The 23,616-nt window shown below is 39.3% G+C and overlaps 1 protein-coding gene across 9 annotated transcripts in view; it reads right to left on the bottom strand.

Moving 5' to 3' along the window:
• CADPS2 (calcium dependent secretion activator 2) overlaps positions 1–23,616 on the bottom strand; it is a 495,106-nt gene that overhangs the window by 323,459 nt on the left and 148,031 nt on the right. For all 9 annotated transcript variants that reach the window (XM_081800170.1, XM_081800179.1, XM_081800171.1 and 6 more), the window contains exon 3: positions 5,888–6,220. In XM_081800170.1, coding sequence (XP_081656296.1) covers positions 5,888–6,220 — 333 coding nt within the window. The remainder of the gene's footprint in view (positions 1–5,887; positions 6,221–23,616) is intronic.

The raw sequence follows: 23,616 nt of genomic DNA, 5'->3' as shown, positions 1-23,616 counted from the left end.
TTTTTTTTTTTTTTAAGATTTTATTTATTTATTTGAGAGAGAGAGAATGAGAGACAGAGAGCAGGAGAGGGAGGAGGGTCAGAGGGAGAAGCAGACTCCCTGCCGAGCAGGGAGCCCGATGCGGGACTCGATCCCGGGACTCCAGGATCGTGACCTGAGCCGAAGGCAGACGCTTAACCATCTGAGCCACCCAGGCGCCCACTCCACATAATTTCTTATTATATTTGTACATGATTATGGAGACTAAGTTAACTAAATGACTTGAACATAATGTATTACACCCTTTGTCACATTTTATTTTATTTTTTTTTATTTTTTATTTTTTTAAAGATTTTATTTATTTATTTGAGAGAGAGAGAATGAGAGGGAGGAGGGTCAGAGGGAGAAGCAGACTCCCTGCCGAGCAGGGAGCCCGATGCGGGACTCGATCCCGGGACTCCAGGACCATGACCTGAGCCGAAGGCAGTCGCCTAACCAACTGAGCCACCCAGGCGCCCCCCTTTGTCACATTTTAAAATAATCTTTAAATAACCTATTTTTTGTTCAAAGGCAGCTGATTACTAGTACCACTTAAGTAGCAGCATTTTATTAAAAAATAGGTGAAAAAATTTTTAACTTAAGATTATAAAGTACATTCCTTTAATATCAACTGTTTCTTTAAAGGTATAACTATATTTACTTGAAATTCACTGCATTTCCTTAAAACTACTCTGAAATTAAACTTTTCACGAACAGACTTTCCTTCTGTTCTGTTACTTCACTATACTTCTAGTCAAGTAAATCATGGCTAACAATATCAGATTCTTATATTGTTATGTTGCTCATTTTAGAATGAGCTCCTTCCTTTGTTACCTAATGCTTTGTTCTGTAAATGTGCAGCAATACAAACACATTTCTCTCAAACCAAAGAATCCAAAGTGTGGCAGGTGGTTTTACTAGCACAAAAGCTAATCTACGAAATATCTGGATCGTTCTTAATTTTTTGGAAACGTAATAATTTTTCTTTCAATTATCCCTAGTTTTATAATTTGTGATATCCTCTACATTCAGGTTTTACTTTCATGCCTTAACTTTGATAATTACTAAGTTCCTGGCTCTAATCAAACATAATGTAACCACCTCTGCTTTTCCGTTTTTCCATTCCTGATGCTGATCCTACAGCTCTGGGATGAGACTGCGACCACACGAAGCTCGGGTGGCATCAGGCTGCGGCTCTGGTGCCGTTCCCTTCACATTCCGGTTTTTCCTTTCTCAAGTACCAGGGACTGTCTGGCTGTTGCCATCCTGCACATCTTAGCAGAACAGCTCTGGATGCAGAGCTTCTGACCCTGAAGCAAGCAGATATCTGAGAGATTTCCTAGGGGGACCCTACCAGCAAAAAACAAGGGACCAGCTAAGGGTGAACAAATACAGAAGAGTTACAGTTAGTAAGTCTCCAAGCCTTTCCTGAGATGTCAGGAAAGTGGAATAAATTTCACCAACCTGTACCTGGAGCCAGGTTCCAACAGCTCAGCTAGCTTTAAGGTCCTTTCTCCACTCCCCCAACCCCTGCTCCACTATTCCTCTTCTCCGACTATTCCTTTCCTGTAAAGGGCAGTCTACTATGTGTGTTTTCTATCACCTTTTCTTTTTAGACCTCTGTTGAAATACAATGGAAGAACAAATAAGATACATATGCCCTTGAGAAAGAAAAAAGAATCTCAGCTGTTTTCGTCCATTTTCATTATTTCATTGATTTCATAAAATGATTGTTACTCCAAAGTAAAGCTCTTCCTTTATTTATACAAGTATTTTTTGTAATTTTTCTCAAGTCTATCAAAGAAATAACCCTTAAGGGCTTTTCAAATCTCAGAACCAAAGGAATTGCAGTTTGAGCTCAGACCTGTAAAGAGATTCGAAGTCATCACTCCCATTCTTAAAATAAAGAGCTAAACAGCCTGAAAATCAATGACTTTTCTTGGACTTGTCAGAGAACTAAGGTTGCAGGGCAAACCACTAACCCAACACCTGGAGACACAATCAAAACCAGAGAGGTGTAATATTGGAAACAGAAGTCAGTGGAGGCCATGAAGAGTAGGACTACTTACTTGACAAGCAATTTGGACAAATTACTAGAAGCTTAGTGCAGAGAGTGAGAAACTCCTGGTGCTGTCATCAGAAGGGGGCGTCTATAGTAATCCCACCAAGTTCTCATTGTAGGGATCCAAGAAAGATGCCCATGTGGACTTGGCAGGAAGAAGGGAAGAAAAGCCACTGTTAAACCTCCCATATTCTTCTACCTAACAAAGGGGGGTGGATTTTGCCAAAAGGAAACACTGAATAATTGTCCCTGCTGCAGAGAGAAAAGGCTACCCTCTGCAGTCTTTTGCAGCCTTCTGATCTCTTCTACACCTGAGTGAAGAGGAGGCACAACTTCAAGGAAACAGACTGGATATCCTTTAAGCGAGGAAGGGAATAAGGCATATGGTGGGAAGGGAAGCCATACTCCTAGACAAGGGACAGAAACACTTGTGAAGGCTACAGCCCCGAGACCTAGGCCTACTAAAAATCCAAGATGCAGTCAGACTGTAGAACAGTCCCTACTCCCCAGCACTCTACCACAGCACCAACACAGCTCCAGGGTAACAGCGGAGGGGCTGTAAGACTCTTTCTGAAGATGAATACTCAGGAAAGCCTCAAGTCAAAAGGACATTAGGAGAATTTGAAGCTTCTTGTACCTACAAACATTACAATAAACATTAAACACAGCCTACCTTCCAGTCAGATTAATGTAAATCCTCACACTAAAGGCAAATATACCTCAGTTCTTATAATCTGATACAACAGGCCTGGCTTTCAAAAAAAAAAACTTACAAAACATGCCAAAAGAGAAAAAGAAACAGACTGGAGAGACAAAGCAAGCATCCCAATGGGATTTAGTGGTGACAGAGATGTTATAGTTATTAAAAAAAAAAAAAAAAGGAGTTTAACTTAGATTAATAAATTAAGGGCTCTAATGGAAAAAGTTAAAAACATGCAAGAACAGATGGGTAATGTAAATAAGTAGATGGGAACTCCAAGAAAGACTCAAAGAGAAATGCTAGAGGTTAGTAACACTAGCACAAACGAACACAGCCTTTGATGGGCTCATCAGCAGACCTGAGGATTTTGAGGAAGAGTCAGTGAACTTGAAGAAAGGTCAACATACACTTCCCAATCTCAAATGCAAGGAGAAAAAAAACAAAAACAAACATCCCATAACTGCGGGACAATATCAAATATGGGTGACACAAATATAACTGGACTACAAGGAGGAGGTGAGAATGGGACAGAAGGAAAATCTGAAGTAATCACGGCCGAGAATTTTCCGCAAACTGAACGACAGACACCAACCCACAGAAACAGAAAGTTCAGAGAATGCCAAGCAAGAGAATCATAAAGCCTATCCCTAGGCATATCATACTCAAACTCAGGAAACTAAGACAAGGAGAAAATACTGAAGTCAGAACACAGGAGCTTCAGACTTCTCATCAGAAAGCATGCAAGCAAGAAAAGCATGAATTGAAAACTTCAGAGTGTTGAAAGAGAAAAAAAGGCTAACTGAGGATCCTATATTCAGTGAAATTATCCTTTATACATGAAGGAAAAACAGACAAACAAAAACTGAGAACCTCATCACCAGTCGTCCTGCCTTGCAAGAGGTATTTAAAGAAGCTTTTCAGAAAAATAAGGAAAATGACACCAGTCAGAAACTTGGGTCTACACAAAGAGTATCAGGAGAAGGAATGAAGGTAAAATACTAAAATTTTTATTTTTCTTGTTTTCTTATTCTCAATATCTAAAAATTAACCATTTAAAGCAATAATAGTAACAATGCACTAGATGATAAAAACATCACGGTAATGAAGGACAGAAGTATCAGTGAAATAAATGACAGATGTCACAAGGGATGGGAGGGAGGAATTGGGAATTCTCTATTCTAGGACAGCTGTACTACATTTGAAGACTTATAATGTTATTTGAATATGGACTTGAATATTTTAAAATGTAGTCTGTAAACCCTAGAGCCACCACTAAACTACTAACCAAGTTAAAAAAAAAAAAAAAAACCCAAAAAACAGGTAGTACATCAAAGGAAAATCACATAAAATTGAATCACATAAAATGCTCAATTCAAATGAGAGAAGGCAGAAATGGGTGGGGAAGGGGACAAGGGACAAATGACAAATCCAAGGAAGTGACAACCCTTAACTAAGACTGTAGAACTTCAGCCAACTATATCACTTTAAATATAAATAGTCTAAACATAGCCATTAAAAGACAGAGATGTCTGACTGGATTAAAAAGAAAAAAACAAACAAACAAAAAAAAAACCAAGAGGCAATTCAATGCTGTGCACTAGAAACCCACTTTAAACACAAGGAATCAGATAGGTTAACAGTAAACAGAGAAAGACACCAGGCTAACTAATCAAAAGAAAGCTGGAGTAGCCGTATTAGTTTAAGACAAAGCAGACTTCAGAAAAAAAAAATAATTATCAGGGATAAAGAGGGATTTTATACAATGATAAAGGAGTTAATTACATAAAAAAACATAACACTGCTGCACTTATTAAAAAAAAAACCCGACGTCAGTGGATGTTATGACCCTGTAACACCCAGTATAAGTTTCAATGCAGTTGTTATAACTCATTTTAGAGATCCATCTGCTCTACTAGGCTTCAGCATATCGAGATATGGAGAACAAATATCTTCATTTGCTCAGCTTGGTTTCCCCAACACCCAGCAAGTCAAAAACTTGAATAAATACTCAATAAATATCTGCCAAATGTGTGAATCTGAATTTAACAAGTCATGTTCATCAATATTTAGCTGTACAAGTGAGTTACTGTTTCATTAAAAATACAAAGTCCCAGTTGTATTAATCTTTTAAAACAGAAGATTGTGGTTTTATAATCATCTGCCACTATTATCAAATAGCTACCTGGTTTAATAATAATGAAAACAATTATGATGAATGCATGAATTGTTCACAGGGTTAAGATGCTACATTGCTTTACTATTACCTGTCAATTTATTCATTTGAAGTGATTCACAAGTTAGTAATGCAAAGCAAATGATACACATAGAAAGCAGAAATTAAGAGATTTGTGAAAAGATTAAAAATAAAGGTAAATGTATGTACATTATAGAAGTGTAACTCTAATGCACAAATTTCAAAATGCCTGAATTTTGTCTATTTAAATTGTATATTAGGGCATAGTTAAATAATTTATACCACTAACATAAACAAAATGCAAACATGAAATGGATACATTATTAGACAAATCATAGGGCCCAAAGATGAAAGATGTGGAACATGACATTTTATTCAATTTGTCCTATGTATGAATCGAATAACAACTGAAGAGAAAAAGTATTTTTTATTTGGTCATCTCTAAATTACATAATTCAGCAACATCTTCATTCATTTCTATCCGGCTGGGTTAAAGAAATTCTGGAAGTTTCAATTTCATAGAACTCAGAAGACCAGCATAACTATGAAAAAAATTATTTTGCACTCAAGAATACCTCCTTATTATAAATTGCCCAGCTTTTTTAGATAACAGCTGATTTTCATTTTATTATTTGGGGTATTCCCCTTATGTACCCAATAGGTGAAAATCTGATGTCCTAACATAAGGCACATGGGAACGATTACTTACAGGATAGAATGTACTGATACTCTTCTCCCTCCATCAAATAACTCTTTCAAAGTTTCTTTCAAATACCACTACTCAATTTATTAAAATTCATTTTCACTCAACTTTGCAGGCAAAGTGATTATAAAATGTACATTTTCATAGGCTTGTAAATATTTGATGTTCATTCTGAGCCAGGTGGGGGAATGGGAAATATGGACCACTTACCTGACATGCATTATAAAGGAGTTGGTGTTCTAGTTTTTTAATACCCAGAATCTGCTGAAACATCTCATAGAGTTGCTCCTTGCTCAGAATAAGTTCAGACACAGCACTTAGGACCATTCTATTGGACTGTTTGCACATATCCTCTTCACCTCTGTAAATGGCATCATATTTAGCTATCCATGAACTAAGCACCGTCTCTTTGCTCAAGCCATCAATTTCTGGCAGACTCCGCACACGTTTTTCTATGTTTTTCTTAAACACCTCTCTGAAGTCATTAGCAGAACACCCTCCACTCTGAACCATTCTGGCCACTCGATCACTCTTCAGAAAAACCTAGGAGACACAAAAAACAGACAAAAAACCCATTTACAATTAGGCAGGAACACTAACAGTCCTTGCTTTTAACAATCCAGCCAGAATTATGACACCAAGTATTCCACAATGATTTAAAATGTTTTATAACATATGGTAAATAATGACATAAAGAAGGACCCCAATCTTCTAAAATGATGAAATGTTTACAAGAGGCAGTAATGAAAGCTAAGAAATCATATGATGAGCCAACCTGAACTACATGCACCCCCACCTGAAGGTCATGGGCATCTCTGCAACTGAATCCTTTCAGAGTTAAGAAGTTAATTGGAGATGTAAACTCAACTTCTTTATCTGTACTTTAGAGTTCTGGCTAGTTTTTCAGCAGGGAGGGGGTTCTCAATTATTTGAATGAGGATCTGAAGGTCAATAGCTGGTATCCAAGTCAGTACCCAGCATGTATAACTTAATCAAAGCTGCTCCATAGCTGGGGGATTAGGGTGCAACCGTTCCCCCCATCCCAGACTTCACCAGTCCCCCAACTTCTTGCACATGTCTCAGAGCCGGTAAGAATGGATGACAGAAAAGCAAAATCTGTAAGAAATATCTAGATGTTCCCTAGTACCAGGCAATAACATACAAAGACAACCACAGAAAGAGAGAGAGAGAGAGAGAGGTTCATGAAATTGACAGGAAGAGATGAGTAATAATAAGGTCTTACTGTGCAAAACATCAGAGTTGGCCTTAGAACTCTCCTTTCTTCTAAGTTACAGACCCAAATATCAATAAATATCAGTCAAGATTCATTAAATATCTATTCCGTCATCAACAGTCCTAAGAATCCTCTTCAAAGCAGGTAACACTGCTTTTATTCCTATTTTTCCTATGACAACAAAAAATTCTCCTAGAAGAGCCTATAGGATTATTCAGTGCAGTCCCCATGAGTTAGAGCTGTTAAGCTTATGAAACAAAAATCCATGTCAACTTTTACCCTAAAAACTGACTTGGAATAATGGTACTGAGTTAGGACCCCACTACTTGGACTGGACTATCATCATGTCTGTCTGGCGTGTGGGTAAGCAGCACACATGTTCCGTATAAAGTGGCCTCACTGGTCCCAGTGACCGTCACCTGACTCCAAACTTTTCCCCAATATTTGATTTCTCCCCTTTTAGAGTCATTCACCCAAAATGTTGTTTCCTATCTTTGCTCAATGGCCAGAGGATTCCTGACTCTCGAACATTTTGGCTAATGTACTGAAATAGGGGTTGTAAATTCTACACTGGGCAAACATTTAACACATACACACATTTCCTGTCTATCAGCTGTGCCTCAGTCAGTATAGAAAAGACTTATTTTCTGTTTCTAAGCTGAAACTAATTCTTAAGAGACAGGTGTAAGAATAATGCCTTTACTTTATGCAGATGAACGAAAACATATTCCATAATGTACTTTGTCCAAGAATACCATTAACCCTACTTGGGACACATTAAGGGTGATTTCATCTCCTTTGCCACCCTCATTTCATTGCACAACTCTCACTGGGTACTAGAATTCAAGATAAATTATATATACACGTATTTTTTCCTAATTCCTATGAGACTTTTATATTGTTAAATGGGAACATATGGAAGCTCAGGAATCAAAGACGTCAATTTATTACTCTTCTGTGCTGCCCTCCCAGTACCCTGCCTGTGTCAGTTAGTGCAACTTCACAAAGTGTTGGGGGGAGGAAGAAAGGGGGAAGAAGGCCTCCCTTCTCACACCTGCAGGCACGTGGCACGAACACGTGGGCAGCTTATCCCAGCCTGAGGGTGGCTTCCTAGGGCACCACCCCCACTGGCAGATCCCCAGTGAGTTCTACAGGGCCGCACCTCAGAAGGCAGACTCCCCAGGTGTCCCATTAGCGTGGCACTTCAGTCAAACTCTCTGCCATGCAGTAGGACATGCCACATCTTCTCCAATGAGGTCTGGATCCCAGGCTTTGAGATGTGGGGAGCCCCACATCTTCCAGATTTGTTCCTTCCCTGGATGCTGTGCTCCCTATATCTACTACTCCTATATTCTCCAGTTTTCCTTACCCATTGCAACCAATCTCTCACTGATTAAATTTTCCCTACTCAGTTGTGTGGTTTCTGTCTCCAGACTGCACCCCGATACAGAAATATAAGTAACATTCTTTCTATGGGAGAGTATTTAGAGTTGAGATAAACAACTTTTAAAAATTTGGTAATTGCGTACAAAGCTGGAACAGCAAGATATGTTTAATGTGCAATATAAATACCTTAATGTTGGCTTCAGAAAAAGCTTTTAATTACTTGGTATCTAATACTTTTAAGTTGGCAGGGATTTTTATTTTTTCTCAACTTCTGCCTAACTCAGCCCTCAATTCTACCAAGTAACCCAACAATGTTTTTTGAAGAAAGTTTAATAATAAGTCTTTGGAGTGTTAACTCTCCTATAAAACCCTACCTAAAACCATACTAACTCAGTCAAATTACATGTTATTTATGGATACTTACTAAGTAACCTTGTGTCAGGCCTTTTGCTAAGTACTGAGGGGACAGAAGAGTGAATGGGCCAGAGACCCTGCCCTCAAAGCTCACACAACCAGAGAGAGACAGGATAAATAATACAGTAAGAACAAGAATGGCAGCCTATTGAAGGGGAGTAAAGAAAAGTAAGTTATGAACTCCATTGTCTAGGAACAAGGTTGAGGATAAATGGGGCACAAAACAAACACAGGGACCTGTGATTTGAATGACCTGTGGGTTGAAGGGGAAAAGGGAGAAAACACATTTCAGGAAAACAACAGAAATAAAAAGCACAGAGGCATTAACAGCATGGCCTTTTGAGGGCAATGTAAGAACTTCCATCCTGCAGGAGCATTAAATTTAAGGGTGAGGGGAGCAAAAGTTGTGCCAAGCAGACCAACAGAGACCAGATGGCAAAATGCACTGTGTGCCAAGCAAGGGATCTGAGCTCTCTCTGATAACTGAGAGTCAGTGATGCCTGGGCAACCCAGGTATTAACATGCTGAGAAACAAGAGTTACACAAAAAAACTGGTGGCAGCATCAAGGGTAGATGAAAATAAACCAGAACAGAGATTGGGATATGAGTTATCCAACAAGTACAGCAGACCAGGTAAAAATAGGAAGGACCTAGGGCAAAGGTCATGGGCTAGAGAACTAGGGAGAGGCAAGAGGGAATTAGAGAAGACAGAATTAACATATGTTGGTTATTTACAGAATGTAGAAAGGCAGGAAAATTTTGATGATTTTTTTTTAAACTGGGGTGCCTAGATTCCATTAACCAAAGAAGAATACAGATGAACAACATATTTGTGGGGGGGGGGCGGGGGGGATCAGGGATTATTAGCTTAGTTTTGGTAGGGGTCAGCTTTGAAGACAAAGTAAACTAAAAACAGAGTCAAGAACAAGACTCTAAGAAATACCAACATTTAAACAACTGGCAGAAGAGCTTGATCCAAGAGAGGCTGGTAGTGTCAGAGAAGTAGAAGGCAAAATACCATAATAGCGATCAAGAGGGGAGAGCATCTCAAGAGAAAGAGAATCAAATGCCACAAGAGAAATCAACTAAATTAAGAACAGACTGGTCTTTATCACCAGAGGTCACCTTTGACAGAGACTTCCTGGTGTGGAAGAGAGTGGGAGCCCATCTACAGGAGACGAAAGAGGACAAGTTGCCAAAATTAAGACAGCAAACATCTTTTCTTTTAGGAAGCAGGAATAAAAAAAGGGAATGAGAGAGAAGCAAGAAGCTGGACTGGGAAACTGCATTTAGGCAAGGAGGGAGACAAGTCAGGAAAGAGAGGTAGTTTAAGGTATGGATGACAAAATAATGACGATGTGGCCCTCCTGAGATTAGGATTGCAATTTGATGTGAGACCCGAAGCAGAAACATCAGCTAAAAGCTACTCCCTGGTTCCTAATGCTGAGGTACTGTGAGATGACAAGTACATATTTATCATTTTAAGTTGCTAAATTCTGGGATAATTTGTTATACAGCAATACATAATACATTCATATACCCACACAGTTTACTCTTGCTTCATGTGGGTCTCCGTTATATCATTTTTCCGAAAGAAGTCCCCCCCACCGCACCCCCGCCTATTTGTCATTCTTACCCTTTTATCTTGCTCTAGTTTTCTTTTTAGTACATGGCACCAGATACATATTTGTCTCCCCAAAATAGAAAGTATGTACCACCAGAGCAGACACTCAGTTTTGTATGCCTCTGAATCCAGTGCCTAATATGGAGCCTGTCCTATAATTAGAGCTGAATAAAGATTCGTTGAAGAAAGTAAGGACTATCTATAGACATTGAATTCTCTTGAAGCTAAAGAAGATTAGACAGGCATCTAGCTCCCAGATTTCCTGAGCTATGGATGCCTGTGTGAGAGGAACCAGGAGATGGATACACACTAAAAAACCGAACGTATAAGATGTGGTATGACTGAAAGGAATACACTCCAGAAGACAAGAGAGAGTTTGCATGAGGAAGGAAAAAGTAATGATCTGAAAGCAGGAGTAAGCAACAGTCCTCCTCTGATCCGAAGTATAGGAAAGGAAGGCCTACCATCATCATAAGAAGGCTGCTTTTCTCTTCCGTGCTCCCCTTTGGGATTCTGTGCTGACGAGCATCCACTTTGCACATGCTCCCAATTCTGACACCATCACAAAGTGCGATCCAACAAATGATCCTCGTATCACTCAAGCTGCAGACATGGCTAATACCAACCAATAGCTCCTTACTTGTAAGGTTAGGGTGCCAGTGGGACAAATCTCATAATGGAATGCATGACTTTTCCTATTGTTTGCTCTGCCTTCTGTCTGCTTCAGTGAATGTCAGATCCTACTTCTTTTGAGACCTGGAAACCATTCTCAACTCCTCCATCTTCTCCATGTTTATTTCCCAACTTACAACTTGTCACTAAACCCTGATGATCCTACCAGCCCCTAAATTCCTCTCAGATCATCTTTGCCTCTTCTTGTGCCCACAAGAGTTCTTCATGCCCCTCATTCTGTCTCAGCTGGCTAAGAGCAATAGCCTCTTAACTAGCCTTCCTGCCTCACAAATTTTCCTAAAAGCCACCCAACTCCCATTTCCCCAACTTTTTCCCTTCAGTAGTATCAAACTAGTGTTTTTTGTTTGTTTGTTTTTGGTTTTTGTTCTTTTAATCTGGTCATTTCAATCCTTCTCCAGCTTACAAATTCTTCACTGACTTTCCACCAAAATTGTCCACCAAGGTCCTACTTCAAATAGCTCCAAACTACCACTCTGGCTTCATCACTAGGCATTCTCCCTTGCTCATTCTCCATGCACTAGCTCCACTCGTCTTCTTTCCAAAACTTCACACTGTCCATCTCACCATCATCTAATTATCCCTTAATAATGCATCAGATCCCACTCCATCAACCTTCTTTAGTGATTCCTTCCCCAATTGCCTTGAATCAGCCTGATCCTGTGTTGTATGTAATCCCAGTACCCTTTTTCTCCTTTAAAGTACTTATCACCTTGTAATTGTGATAATTAAGTGTGGGTTCTAGTGCCATTTTTTTTTACTCACTAGAGTGTAAGTCCCATGAAGCCAAAGATGGTTTCACTCTCCACTATATCTTAGTGCCTACCACCAGTCCAAGCACTAAGAGCAAGCACTTAGAAAATATCCACGGAATGAGCTAATGAGGAGGGAATTAATGGTATGGATGGTTATTTCCCCACCCATGTACTTGCATAACTTTAATTAACCACTAAGATTTACTGATTTTTAATTATATGCTTAACCTAAGACATAGATCTTGTCCACATGAATGGGAGAGAGAAAGACATCTCAGAAGGATGCCTGAGTAATGTCACAGAGGAAAGAAAAACTAGTTTTGTGAAGAAAAATGCATATTGTTTAAAAACAATGCATAAATGCCAATCTGCTGTAACTGCAGAAATGATAGTTTTTAAAGATTTTTCAGGTATTGTAAGTTATGGAACTAACAATGATGGACTTAGTCCCAGGAGATATAAACGATCTTAATATTGTATCCTTTCACAGAAATAATTAAAGGCAGATAAAGTGTGGCCATGTAAAGAGGCTGGTCCTAGAAGTTGGTCTCCAAGCCTTGGATGCATATATACCAGGTTTCTGCTCTAAGGCCCAAGATCCTCAAAGAGATTCTATCTGGGGTACATCTAGGGCACCATATTGGTACTGAAGCAGCCTTGGGAATTCTGTTTATGGACAAACTCACTGATGAGCGGGTATTCTGTCTCCCTACAGCTCTTCACATGTTATCTCCTTTTGTGCCCACAATCACCCTATGCCGCCTTTATCTTTTTCTTTTATAGATTAAGTGATTTAGGCTGTGAAGTAATGGCCTAAGGTCACAAATTGGAAGAACAGAGACTAATGGAATCCAAAAGCAGCAGTACTTATTCTTCTCTCGAAATTCTCCCACTCCTATCAAAGGTTCACCCCTGGCAGCCATAATTCTGATTGGTAATTCCATAGATGTTGGCCCGTCCCATCAGTGACCTTTATGTGAAAATGTCACCGAACACCCAACCAGTTCAGTGTGGGAGTTAGGAAGGGGACATAAAAAAACTGTAACATAGCATGTAGTCACAGTTTTCCATATTTTAGCGAGTTATATCTTGTACAGGCACCTGCTGAGCACCACCAATGGTGCTTTCCATCCACCTGCTCAGTTTATATACTAAAAGAAGTCATGGTGAGTAACAAAACTGAAATGTGAGAACTACAACAGAATACTGTATCTGCAAAAAGTCTGCTCAACTGTCCAAATAAAGCTTCAAATACACTTTTCCACAAAAGCACTTATTGTTCACACATTACTTTTGATCTGATCCATGCATTGCTTCTTTGCTTCAGAAGGACTGTATAATGACGAGAAGAACATTATCTGCTTGCCAAATCATTGTGGCTATCCATGAGATGCTTCCTGGGAAGGCTGCCCGCATGTGTTCTGCCAGAAAAACACGGAGAACGTACAAGAGCCCCACTTATAAGAGATGCCTTTTTCTCCTTAATAATACCTACTACTACTAATTCCCATAATGTATGCTCTGCATAGAGAAACAATGGCTGTTTTTAAAATGATTTGTCAGGTGTTACCAATTCATGAAGCCTTTTAACAGTGATGGATTTAGTCCCACTACATGTCAATTTCTCATTTTCTACTGTCAACACCAGTATTTATCAACTCATTTCATATGCCCAAAGCCAGTCATTAGGTTCCCTGTCGGGACTGTATTGTGTCAGTCTCTTCATCCATCTGGAGTCTTTCAAGTTGCCTTTCCAGTCTTCCCTTCCACCTCTCTGGAGAACATAGTTTCTGTTCCAATAAAGGGGCACACTTGTTTAGCACAACACTCGACAAGTTTCCTCCCCCATACCTCACCCATTTGTTCCATAAATATGTTGTCAAAACATACTATGTGCTGGGCAATGTGCTCAGTGTTGGAAATGTACTAGTGAGCCAAAGACATGAGTTTGTTGCCTTCACAGAACTTACACTGGAGGAAAACAAATAATTACAGAAACTAATAGGACTGCAGCTTAGTGACTACTACTGGGAATTTCTGGAGTCATGAGAGTTTGTAACGAAGTTCTGAACCCATCTGAGGAGGTCACAGAGGATTCCCGAAGGAGGTGAGTGGAGATATGAAAATGGAGAGGTATTCATTTGGAAATGTGGGGAGACCAAGGGATAGTGGATGGGGGAAACAGCTGGTCTAAGTGGGCTTGAAATGGTCCTTGGGCTTCAGTGAAGGGAGTAAGGATCTAGCGGAATGAGAAGATGCTAGAGAGGAGGGACAGGATTCATAAGCCTTGGAAGGTATTTGGTTTTTATCTCGAGAACATGGAATGCTTTCCAAACATTAAAGTCAGGGAGTCACGTGATTAAAACAGCATTTTGAAAAAAGCTAGAATATTAACCTTCACAACACAAAGTAGGTGCTAGCATCTATTCTGAAGGCTTTAAGAAATAAAAAATTTTAAAAATTTAAAAAATAAAGCATAGAGGGGGAAAAAGAAACATGCCAGAGATCATGTAGCCAGGAGTGGAAGAGTGGAAAAGTGAAAATTTAAGCCCAGACGGTCTCACTTGAGAGCCCTCTTCTTCCCCCCTCTGCCATGCAATCCAATTTGGGGATTTACCAGCTTATGGTTCATTAAACTGAGCAACAGATATGAGTGGATGAAAATAATCAGGAGGTGGAAGTTTCTCCGGTTACTCTCTACCTCCTCTATGAAGCTTCTCACTGCTTGATACCATTTCTTTATTCTGAGCCTTCAGGGAGGAGCTCCCCATCCTCCCTGAAGGGATCAAACATAGCTGTCCTCATGCCACAGCAAATTCTGTAGAGCATCACTGTATTTCTCCCTTACTTAGGCTATGAATTTCATTAGACCTGCACCTTTAAACCTCTGTAAGGTCTGGTATCATTCAACACTCAAATTTTAAAGAAAATCATGAGGTCCTTTTATTAGTAATGTACTTTGGAAAGTTACTGAATCCAAAAAGTAGTGTTTTGACCCCTGTGGGATGTAGTTTTCCCTGATTCAGTGTAAGTTAATGTAGATGGCAAAGTAATTTTAGTAAAGCTAAATTTATTCAATATTATAATAGAAATCATAGGTTCAACAAGCTACTTATTTATAGTACAATGTTAATACATTGTGGGTTAATTTTTTCTTATTGTGGTTAATCTTTCTTGGCAAAAAACAGAAAGGCTATACTTGACCTTGGTGTTCACTGATCCATGAATTCCAAAGGTTTGGAAACTAATGATTTAGCCAGTCCCATTCCCTTATCAAATGTAGGAAAAAAATGATAAAAAGAACTGATAGCAAACAATCTTTTATTTGAAAAATAAATTAGGTTAAGTGGTAACTTTACACCTCTATCTTTAAACTAGAAAGCAAGTGCTCTCAAAGGACGCTTCCTTATAACTAACCTAACTACCCTTAGAGCAAATCTAAACCCTCTAAGCTACAAAAATCTTCTTGCATTGTCTTATGGTTCAATTGAGAAAAGCTTATATCCAAATAAAGATCTGAAACATATGAAACTTTTTATTGCTAAAAATATATGCCATTCCTATTATCTTAACAATATTACAGAGTTTTTAGAAAGTTTTTTTTTTTTTTTTATCTAGTATCAGCTAATAGCAGATCCTTTAGTTTTCTTTATAGGTATTTTTCCAACACAATGATTTCCTTAAACTTCCCTAAGCCAATGGCATACTTTCCTTAACCCTGTAACAACAGAGCCTGAAACTAAAAAAGTTACTAAGCCACTCACTCTAAGGACAAACATACACAGAGAAGCAAGATCACTGGGCACCAGCTGGCCTTCCAATCCCGAGACTGAGATGGTTTAGGGTTAAAAAAAAAAAAAAAAAAAGTTCACAGTGGAAAAGCTAGGACATAGCAAATGTGAATTTCTACAGTAAATTTCTGTATGAATATATAAAGTGAAAAAAGATGCTACCCTCCCTCAACCCATGCCCTTCACTCTTATTTCATTCCACATTTCATGGTACCACAGAAAACACTAAGGGGCGCCTCGGTGGCTCAGTTGTTTAAGTCTGCCTTCGGCCCAGGTCATGATCCCAGGGTCCTAGGATCGAGTCCCATGTCAGGCTCCCTGCTCAGTGGGGAGCCTGCTTCTCCCTCTGCCCCTCCCCACTGCTTGTGGGCTTTCTCTAACAAAAATCTTAAAAAAAAAAACCCAAAAAACCAAAAAAACACTAAGTTCCTGGGTTGAGCTATTTTGTTCTACCTATTTTATAAAGATGATTTTTTTCCCTCATGATACAGAAAAAATTTTAATTTAGTGTATTACTTCTGTAGTCTCATAGTATCTAATGTTCAATAAATCCTTTATTACATGGAATGAAGAATATGTGCTTGGTCTTCCAGCTTTACAATATTCCAAAGTCAATTCTGTAATTCTGTTCACTTCACCCTCATTTCTGTGCCACTCCTTTTGTCGGCGGGGAAATAATGTAACACACACTGGAGGGGAATCAGACCCGGGTGTTTAGGGCGTGACACGAGCTGAGAAACCCTGCAGCATCCTGGCTCAGTCTCCTCACTGGTGGAAGAGGGATAACAACCTTCTTTTTTTTTTTTTTTTTAAAGATTTTATTTTTTATTTTTTTGACAGAGACATAGCGAGAGCAGGAACACAAGCAGGGGGAGTGGGAGAGGGAGAAGCAGGCTTCCCGCAGAGCAGGGAGCCCGATGCGGGACTCGATCCCAGGACCCTGGGATCATGACCTGAGCCGAAGGCAGACGCTTAACGACTGAGCCACCCAGGCGCCCGGATAACAACCTTCTTAACACAACTTTAGTATTACAGAATAAATTAAGAGTTTAGTCAGTGTTATGGGAAGTGTGAGCTGTGGACCAAGCCAGTACCCAAATTATTAATATCTGTCCATCATTAAGTACAGAGAATTTTTAGATACTTACAAGTGATGTGACATTGCCCTGACATCCAAAAGCAGAATTCTACACTAACATTTTGTTATGAAAGTGTCCACACAGAAAAACTGAAAGAAAGGTTTGTAGTGGTTTGAAAAATCACTTAACCAATCTCAGTTCTTTATCGAACGTGAAGAAATCATAAGTTAAAACACATAATAACTGCCTTTGTTCTGACATATACCTCCAGCCTAGATTCTACAAATGACATTTTAGTCTAGCATTTCTCTCACATATCCATCTACACCTCCATCAATCCAAATTATTTTTGTTATGCAATTCAGAATAAGTCAAACACATGATTTTTATTTTACAAAATAATCCGCAATGGATTGGAAAACAAACACTGGCCCCTTCGCTGCAGGTACAGTATCTCAGGAAACTTTTGAGAAGACTGGTGATATACTAATGTTGACACAGAAAATTGAGAAAGAATATTTCTAAAAACCGGGTGCACAGGTGGCTCAGTTGGTTAAGTGTCTGCCTTCGGCTCAGGTCATGATTCTGGAGTCCCGGGATCGAGCCCCGCATCGGGCTTCCTGCTCAGCGGGGAGTCTTCTTCTCCCTCTGCTCCTTATCCTGCTCTTGCTTTCACTCTAATAAATAAAATCTTAAAAAATATTTCTAAAAACCAAGTTGCTTTACTTTCTACAATACTGTCAAGATACCAGAGAATGAGCTACTACCCTTTCATATTCTACGTGTCTAAAACATGACTCTTAAGGATACCAAGTTATTTACTCTTGACAAGCAAGGAGCCTACAGCAGAGAAATGAAGTTCCTTACAGCAGAGAAATGAAGTTCCTTACAGCAGAGAAATGAAGTTCCTTACAGCAGAGAAATGAAGTTCCAAAATGAAAATGAAATAAAATTCTGAAAAGTCAATCTTCAAAGCAAACATCCTGCTAAGTCAAAGAAAAATGAGCCCCCAAATCACTGAACTACAACCTCCCTGACATCTAATGGCTCTCAAAAAATATTTGTTGAATCAATTTCTCTAGTTTACACCTTGTAGTTATTTGTTTTTCCACCAGATGGCAACTATGCATGGAAAAACAATGTTGGTTTTTAACCCCAGCATTGGGTTTTCAGCATAGTGAGGGACTTCAAAGGTACAAATCCAAGAGCCCTTTCAGAACTTGGATTCCCCTGGGGCGCCTGGGTGGCTCCATGGGTTTAAGCGTCTGACTCTTGATTTCGGCTCTGGTCATGATCTCAAGGTCATGGATTGGAGTTTTGTGTTGGGCTTGCACTCAGTGGGGAGTCTGAGGATTCTCTGCCTCTGCCTTATCCCTTGTTTCCTAGTAGCAATACTTCCCCTATAGTAGTCCTGTTCTCACAGACTTCTATCCCCTATAATACCAAAGAAAATGTAAGTCCTTCCAAGGCCATTCTTAGACTTTTTAATGGCAGCTAACCTGGTGTTCAACCTTCTAGGTTAACCACTGCTCAAGTGACAGGCCCCCTTACTAAGCTGGTGGCTCTCCACACATGCTGCAATTCCCACGTATGTGTTCCAGTGCAGAGCCTGCATTCTTTCCAGGTCTTTGGTTCCATTGTTCATCTTCTTAGTGAAGCCTCCTCCATTTAAAACTGCAACTCTGCCTCTGACAGTTCCTGCCCTGTTTTCAGTTTTTTTCTCCACAGCACTTACAACCATTTAAAGTATTACATTTGTACTATAACTTAATCCCACCAGAAAGCAAGTTCCATTAGAGCAATGGGATCTGTATGGTTCACCCTTGTACTTCCAGGTCGATCAACATGGGCTGAATGAGTGAAATCATCAGTGAATTTGCCATTGGAGTAAGATCTGACCATTAACACGAAAAGGAGCAATTCTAGCTACAGCAGCAGTAGTGCTATGAACACAGAAGATGCCATGCACCTTCAGGTGGTCTGCTTAGACATAGTTCAGCTACATTTTTATGGACACTAGGTCTCCCTCATTTGTGAAGCTGGGTGTATGAACCCAAACCTAGGAATTTATATAATTCCCTTCTGCATTTCATCTATTGTCCTCTGTTTTAATATTTTCAGATCTTTACTAAATAGGTGGTATTAGGAACCATCTTCATCCAGTGTGGGCTGCCCAACCTAGTGTGTGGACTGCCCTAAGCTCTTTCTGCTTTTGGGGTTTTTTCTAACTTTCTACTTTGGAACTCATATGCTTTCTCACAAATCCCTTCGCAGTGTAATAGTGATGGCAGAGAAACCAGAACTGGGAGAGGAAAGGAATAAGCATTTATATGCACAAGTCATGCACAAATCAGAGAAGCTGGGCACATGAAATATGCCTAAATGCGTCTCTTAATGTAACAATAGCAACTTTTATCTGTGTACTGCTTTAAGGTGCACAATTATCTTCACTTATACTTTTCATTCTGATTCCATCTATGTGATACTTTCTTTATTGAACATAAACTGACTTTGAGACCCAGCAGAGGTCCCTGAACTTGAATGTTCATCAAAATCATCTGGAGGACTTGTTAAAACAGGTATCTGCCCCCCCTCCACCATACTCCTCAATTTTCTGACTCCATAAGCTCTGCAGCGGGGCCTGAGAATCTGCATTTCCAACAATTTCGAGTGATGCTGCCACTACTGGCCTGAGGGCTGTTGTTCTGAGATGTTCTGCCTTGGGGAAAGGGCACACATACAGGTCATCTAATGTAAAAGCATAGTGGTCTTTTCCATAGGCAACTGTGCTTATCACTGAACTTTCAAATGGAATGATAATTATTAGGGGGGAATTATAAAAATTATTTAACACTCTCAAACTGCAAAGGAAAAAAAGGGCTACACAGACCGCCCTCCCCCAACGAATTCATTTTTTACACAAGAGATCAATTCCAGAATCAGTACTTCCTAATTGTAAGCTGGCTTTCCCTTGGAGCTCAACTTTCCCTTCTCAGATACATCCTGCCCACACCCTCACCCACCCACACTCCTTTATCACTAATTACATTGAGATTTCACCAGTTACCACTATTCTACCCTCCCACTAGCGCTCCCAATACCTTTTAGCTGGGAGTTTTTTTCTAAGGCCCAATCCTCTAAGTCCTCTAAACAGGACTCATCTAACACTCTCTCCTTAAACGCTAGCTTTTCAAGCTAACTATAGCGTAGTGGTAAAGACCAGGAGCTGTGAAACCAGATCAAGGTCAAACATAGATCCTGCCGCATAACAGCTGCTTAACACTGGGCAAATTGGTTAGCCTCTGTGGGTCTCTACTTTTCTCATCTAAAGAATGGGATACCAACAGTGCATACCTCAGTTACTGTTAGGATTCATTAAGTTTCTACCTTTTAAGTCCTTGTTATACTGAAATTGGTATTACCACTACAACCCCCTCACCATCCTTTTTTGAGAGAGAAACTCATACAGCACTGCACATGGGAATACTATAAAATCGAGGAATCCAAAATAATATTAAATTTTACATTTCAGTAAATCATTAATATAAAAGTCAATGGTGGGTTGATTTGCTAGTAAATCACCACAATTGAGTACTTAGCATACATCATGCCTTTTGCTATGTTTTCACTTACCTCATTTAATTTGTATAGACCTATACTTTCAGATGTGTAGTGAACATTACCATAAATTCCTTGGATTCCTCAAATCCAGCATACTCAAAATTGAAACTCCTCTTCCACCCCAAACCTGCTTCGCCTATTTTTCTACCTCACTGAATGCCATCATCATCATCACCTAGTGCCCCAGCCAGAAATCCAGGAGTCATCCTTGACCCTTCCTTGACCCTTCATTAACCCTTCCTGACCCTAACCCTTCCATTCTGTATCCACTGTGTTGCTACACTGGAGATAAACAGAAGATGAAGGTTATGGGTATAGACAAGTTTTGAAATCAGTGATACCCTGGTCATTAAAAAATGAGGCAGAAAACACAAATGAGCAAATGAAATCAAAGAACATAACCTTGAAGGTGACCCATGTTATACTCTTCTCACCTGATTCACCTACTATTGCTTTTATTCATATTTTGTCTTTATCACTCCTGGATTATTACAACAGCCTCTGGAATTCCTGGTCTTCGAGTTCCTTAACCAAAGTTCTATAGGACACCAACTTCCTTATAAAACCCTGTTGTTAGAACAGACTCTTAAGTATAGAGAACAATCTCAGTTGCTAGAGGGGAGATGGGCCAGGGGATGGGTTAAATGGGCGATGGGGATTAAGAAGTGCACTTGTGATGAGCAGCACTGGGTGTTGTACATAGGTGATGAATCACCGACTTCTACACTTGAAACTAATAATACACTGTATGTTAACTGGAATTTAAATAAAAACTTGTAAAAGAAAAATATTAGGAATCCACGACTTATCAGGGTTCTTACTTTAAATCCTTTTTTTTTTTTTTTGCCTGAATTACCAATAAACATCTTTCTTTGGGGAAAGAAACAATTATTGTTCACATCATTCCCAAATGGTAGCTCCATTTCAAATGTTATTTCCTTCTAAGTATCCCTTGCTTCTCTAGTTGAAATCCATTCTTTCATATTCCCAGAAGCCTTTATCAATTACTATTCATGAAATATCACCATTTATGATTGATGTTTAGATTTCTACCTCAATATTTTGAGTAAAGTGAAAACAAGTCAATGTGAAAGAAGCAAAAGGTAAAATTGAGAACTTGATTAATGTAAAGGCTCTTTGGGACAGCCTTATGGTAGCAGTTCTCAATCCTGTCTGCACATTGGAATCAACTGGGTAACTAAAAAAAATTCTGATGCCTGAGTCCCAGAGTACAGGTCCTGGGTGCAGCCTGAGCACTGAGAATTTTAAAAGCTTTCCAAGGGATTCTGATGTGCAGCCAAGGCCGAGAAATACTGATCAATGAGAAATTTTAAAAAAGGAGTTAAGAGAATAAAGAATTTTTATTTATTTTTTTAAAGATTTTATTTATTTGATAGAGAGACAGACAGAAGAGCACAAGCAGAGGGAATGGCAGAGGGAGAGGGAGAAGGAGGCTCTGCACTGAGCAGGGAGTCTGATGCGGGACTCGATCCCAGGACCCTGGGATCATGACCTGAACCGAAGGCAGATGCTTAACCATCTGAGCCACCCAGGCGCCTGAGAATAAAGAATTTTTAAATGGAAGTAAACATCTGGTGAAAATCAATAGAGAGGACTCAGGACCAACAAATGGTCCTGTAAAGAAGTCTAGAAGGCAAGGAATTCAGGGGCACGTGGTAGAGTAAAGCAAATGGCTTACAGTTGGTTCTAGGCTGCAGCTGGAAAAGAGATGGGCTGAGAAAGAATGGGTGCAGGAAACCCTGCTTGGAGTGACAACAAAGAGCAAACAGTGGAAATGAAAGGTCAAGTAAATTCAGAGAGGGAATTCTGAAAAAAAAAAAATGCTCTTAGTTGGGAAATTTTCAAAAATGACAAAAGCTGATGTGTGACAACAATGTCGTGTTACTGAATTGAGAGATGAACATTCAGATGTAGAGAAGTTTTGAAATCAGGACTACCCTGGTCATCAACAATGAGGAAAATTCATGTCAGCAGCTGAAGTCATCAAGGAACACTGTATCTTGGAGGTCTAAGATGACAGCACAATTGTGAAGACAGGTGTTATGCTTATAGATGGTCTATGAAAAAGGGAGGTTTTGGTGGAGGTATGTGATGAAGAGCTTTGACACCTGTGCGCACAGGGAGCCACTCATCTCAGGTGCATCATTCCCTCCTCTGCCAAAAAAAGTTCTTATGGTTTAGAAAAACAGGCATATACTAAGATATTTCTGTGTTGGTTATTGCAATAACACATAATCCTTATTCTTCATCACTAAGCACTAAACATTTAAAACATGCACTAAATACAAAGCTAAATAAATTCTAAAATCCAGAAACTGGTGCCCATAGTAAATGATGGAGTAAAGAATATGGAGTCACCATGAATCCTTCACACAGTAGCAATATGTGAATGCTTACTCTTTTTACATCAGTGTTTCTCCAAATTCTGATCCTTTCCCCTCACTGGATTCCTGTGTGCTACTTCAAAAACCAGTAAGTTTGTAAAAGGAGAAAACACTAACCATACACTAAACTTAAATACCATCAGAAATGCCAGATTCCAAGCTCATTAAACCCTTGGAAATACTCACACTATGGTAAATATTATGGCTGACCAACATCTCTCTATAGTACAATTGCCTTATAGTAAGTCTGTAGTAAGAGACAGGGATACAATTAGTTTAGTGTGTCCTGTAAGACAAGGAAATGTAGAGATAAAATCACCTACTGCATCACCCAATCAGTTGTCAAGTTCTTTAGAATCCTTTTCACTTCAGTAAATATTAAATCTAATTTATCCCAATAATGAATTTAAAAAGTTGCATTTTTATAAGGAACATCAACCCCCTATTAGAGATGAGTGTGGGTAATCAAACTACTGGAGAATGCAAAAATACATACAAAGAAGAAATGCAAGGGAAATCCAACATGACATTGGTATTAGGGGCAGAATACTTCATATTATAGTGCCATGCCATTATGACAAAATTTATTTACAACACTATGAAAAGAGAAAATGATGTAACCCAAAAAGTAGGTAAAAATCTACTACAATGAATACCTTACATTTGACATAGCAGTCTTATTTCCAGGCCCTGGTTATTAAATTGAGACTAAAAGTGGTTTATTGATCTGTTTACAACACTCTAAAGACAAAAACTAAAACTGTTTTGTTCTGACATAAGAAAAAGCAATGGAAAGCACTTAGTCCACTGCCTGCTACATGGTCGGCAGTCAGTGATGACAGTTCCCGAGCTCACTGACCCAAACATAGGTTCTAACACCCTTCAAAGGGCATCCACTGAAAATTCTCTGGGTTAAATGTCCATATTAGCAAGACACTGA

The sequence above is a fragment of the Leptonychotes weddellii genome, chromosome 12, assembly GCF_054177405.1.
Source record: "Leptonychotes weddellii isolate Sample4059 chromosome 12, ASM5417740v2, whole genome shotgun sequence".
Lineage (NCBI taxonomy): Eukaryota > Metazoa > Chordata > Mammalia > Carnivora > Phocidae > Leptonychotes > Leptonychotes weddellii.
The sequence above is the reverse complement of the archived record's forward strand: the minus strand, read 5'-3'. Positions and strand labels throughout refer to the sequence as shown.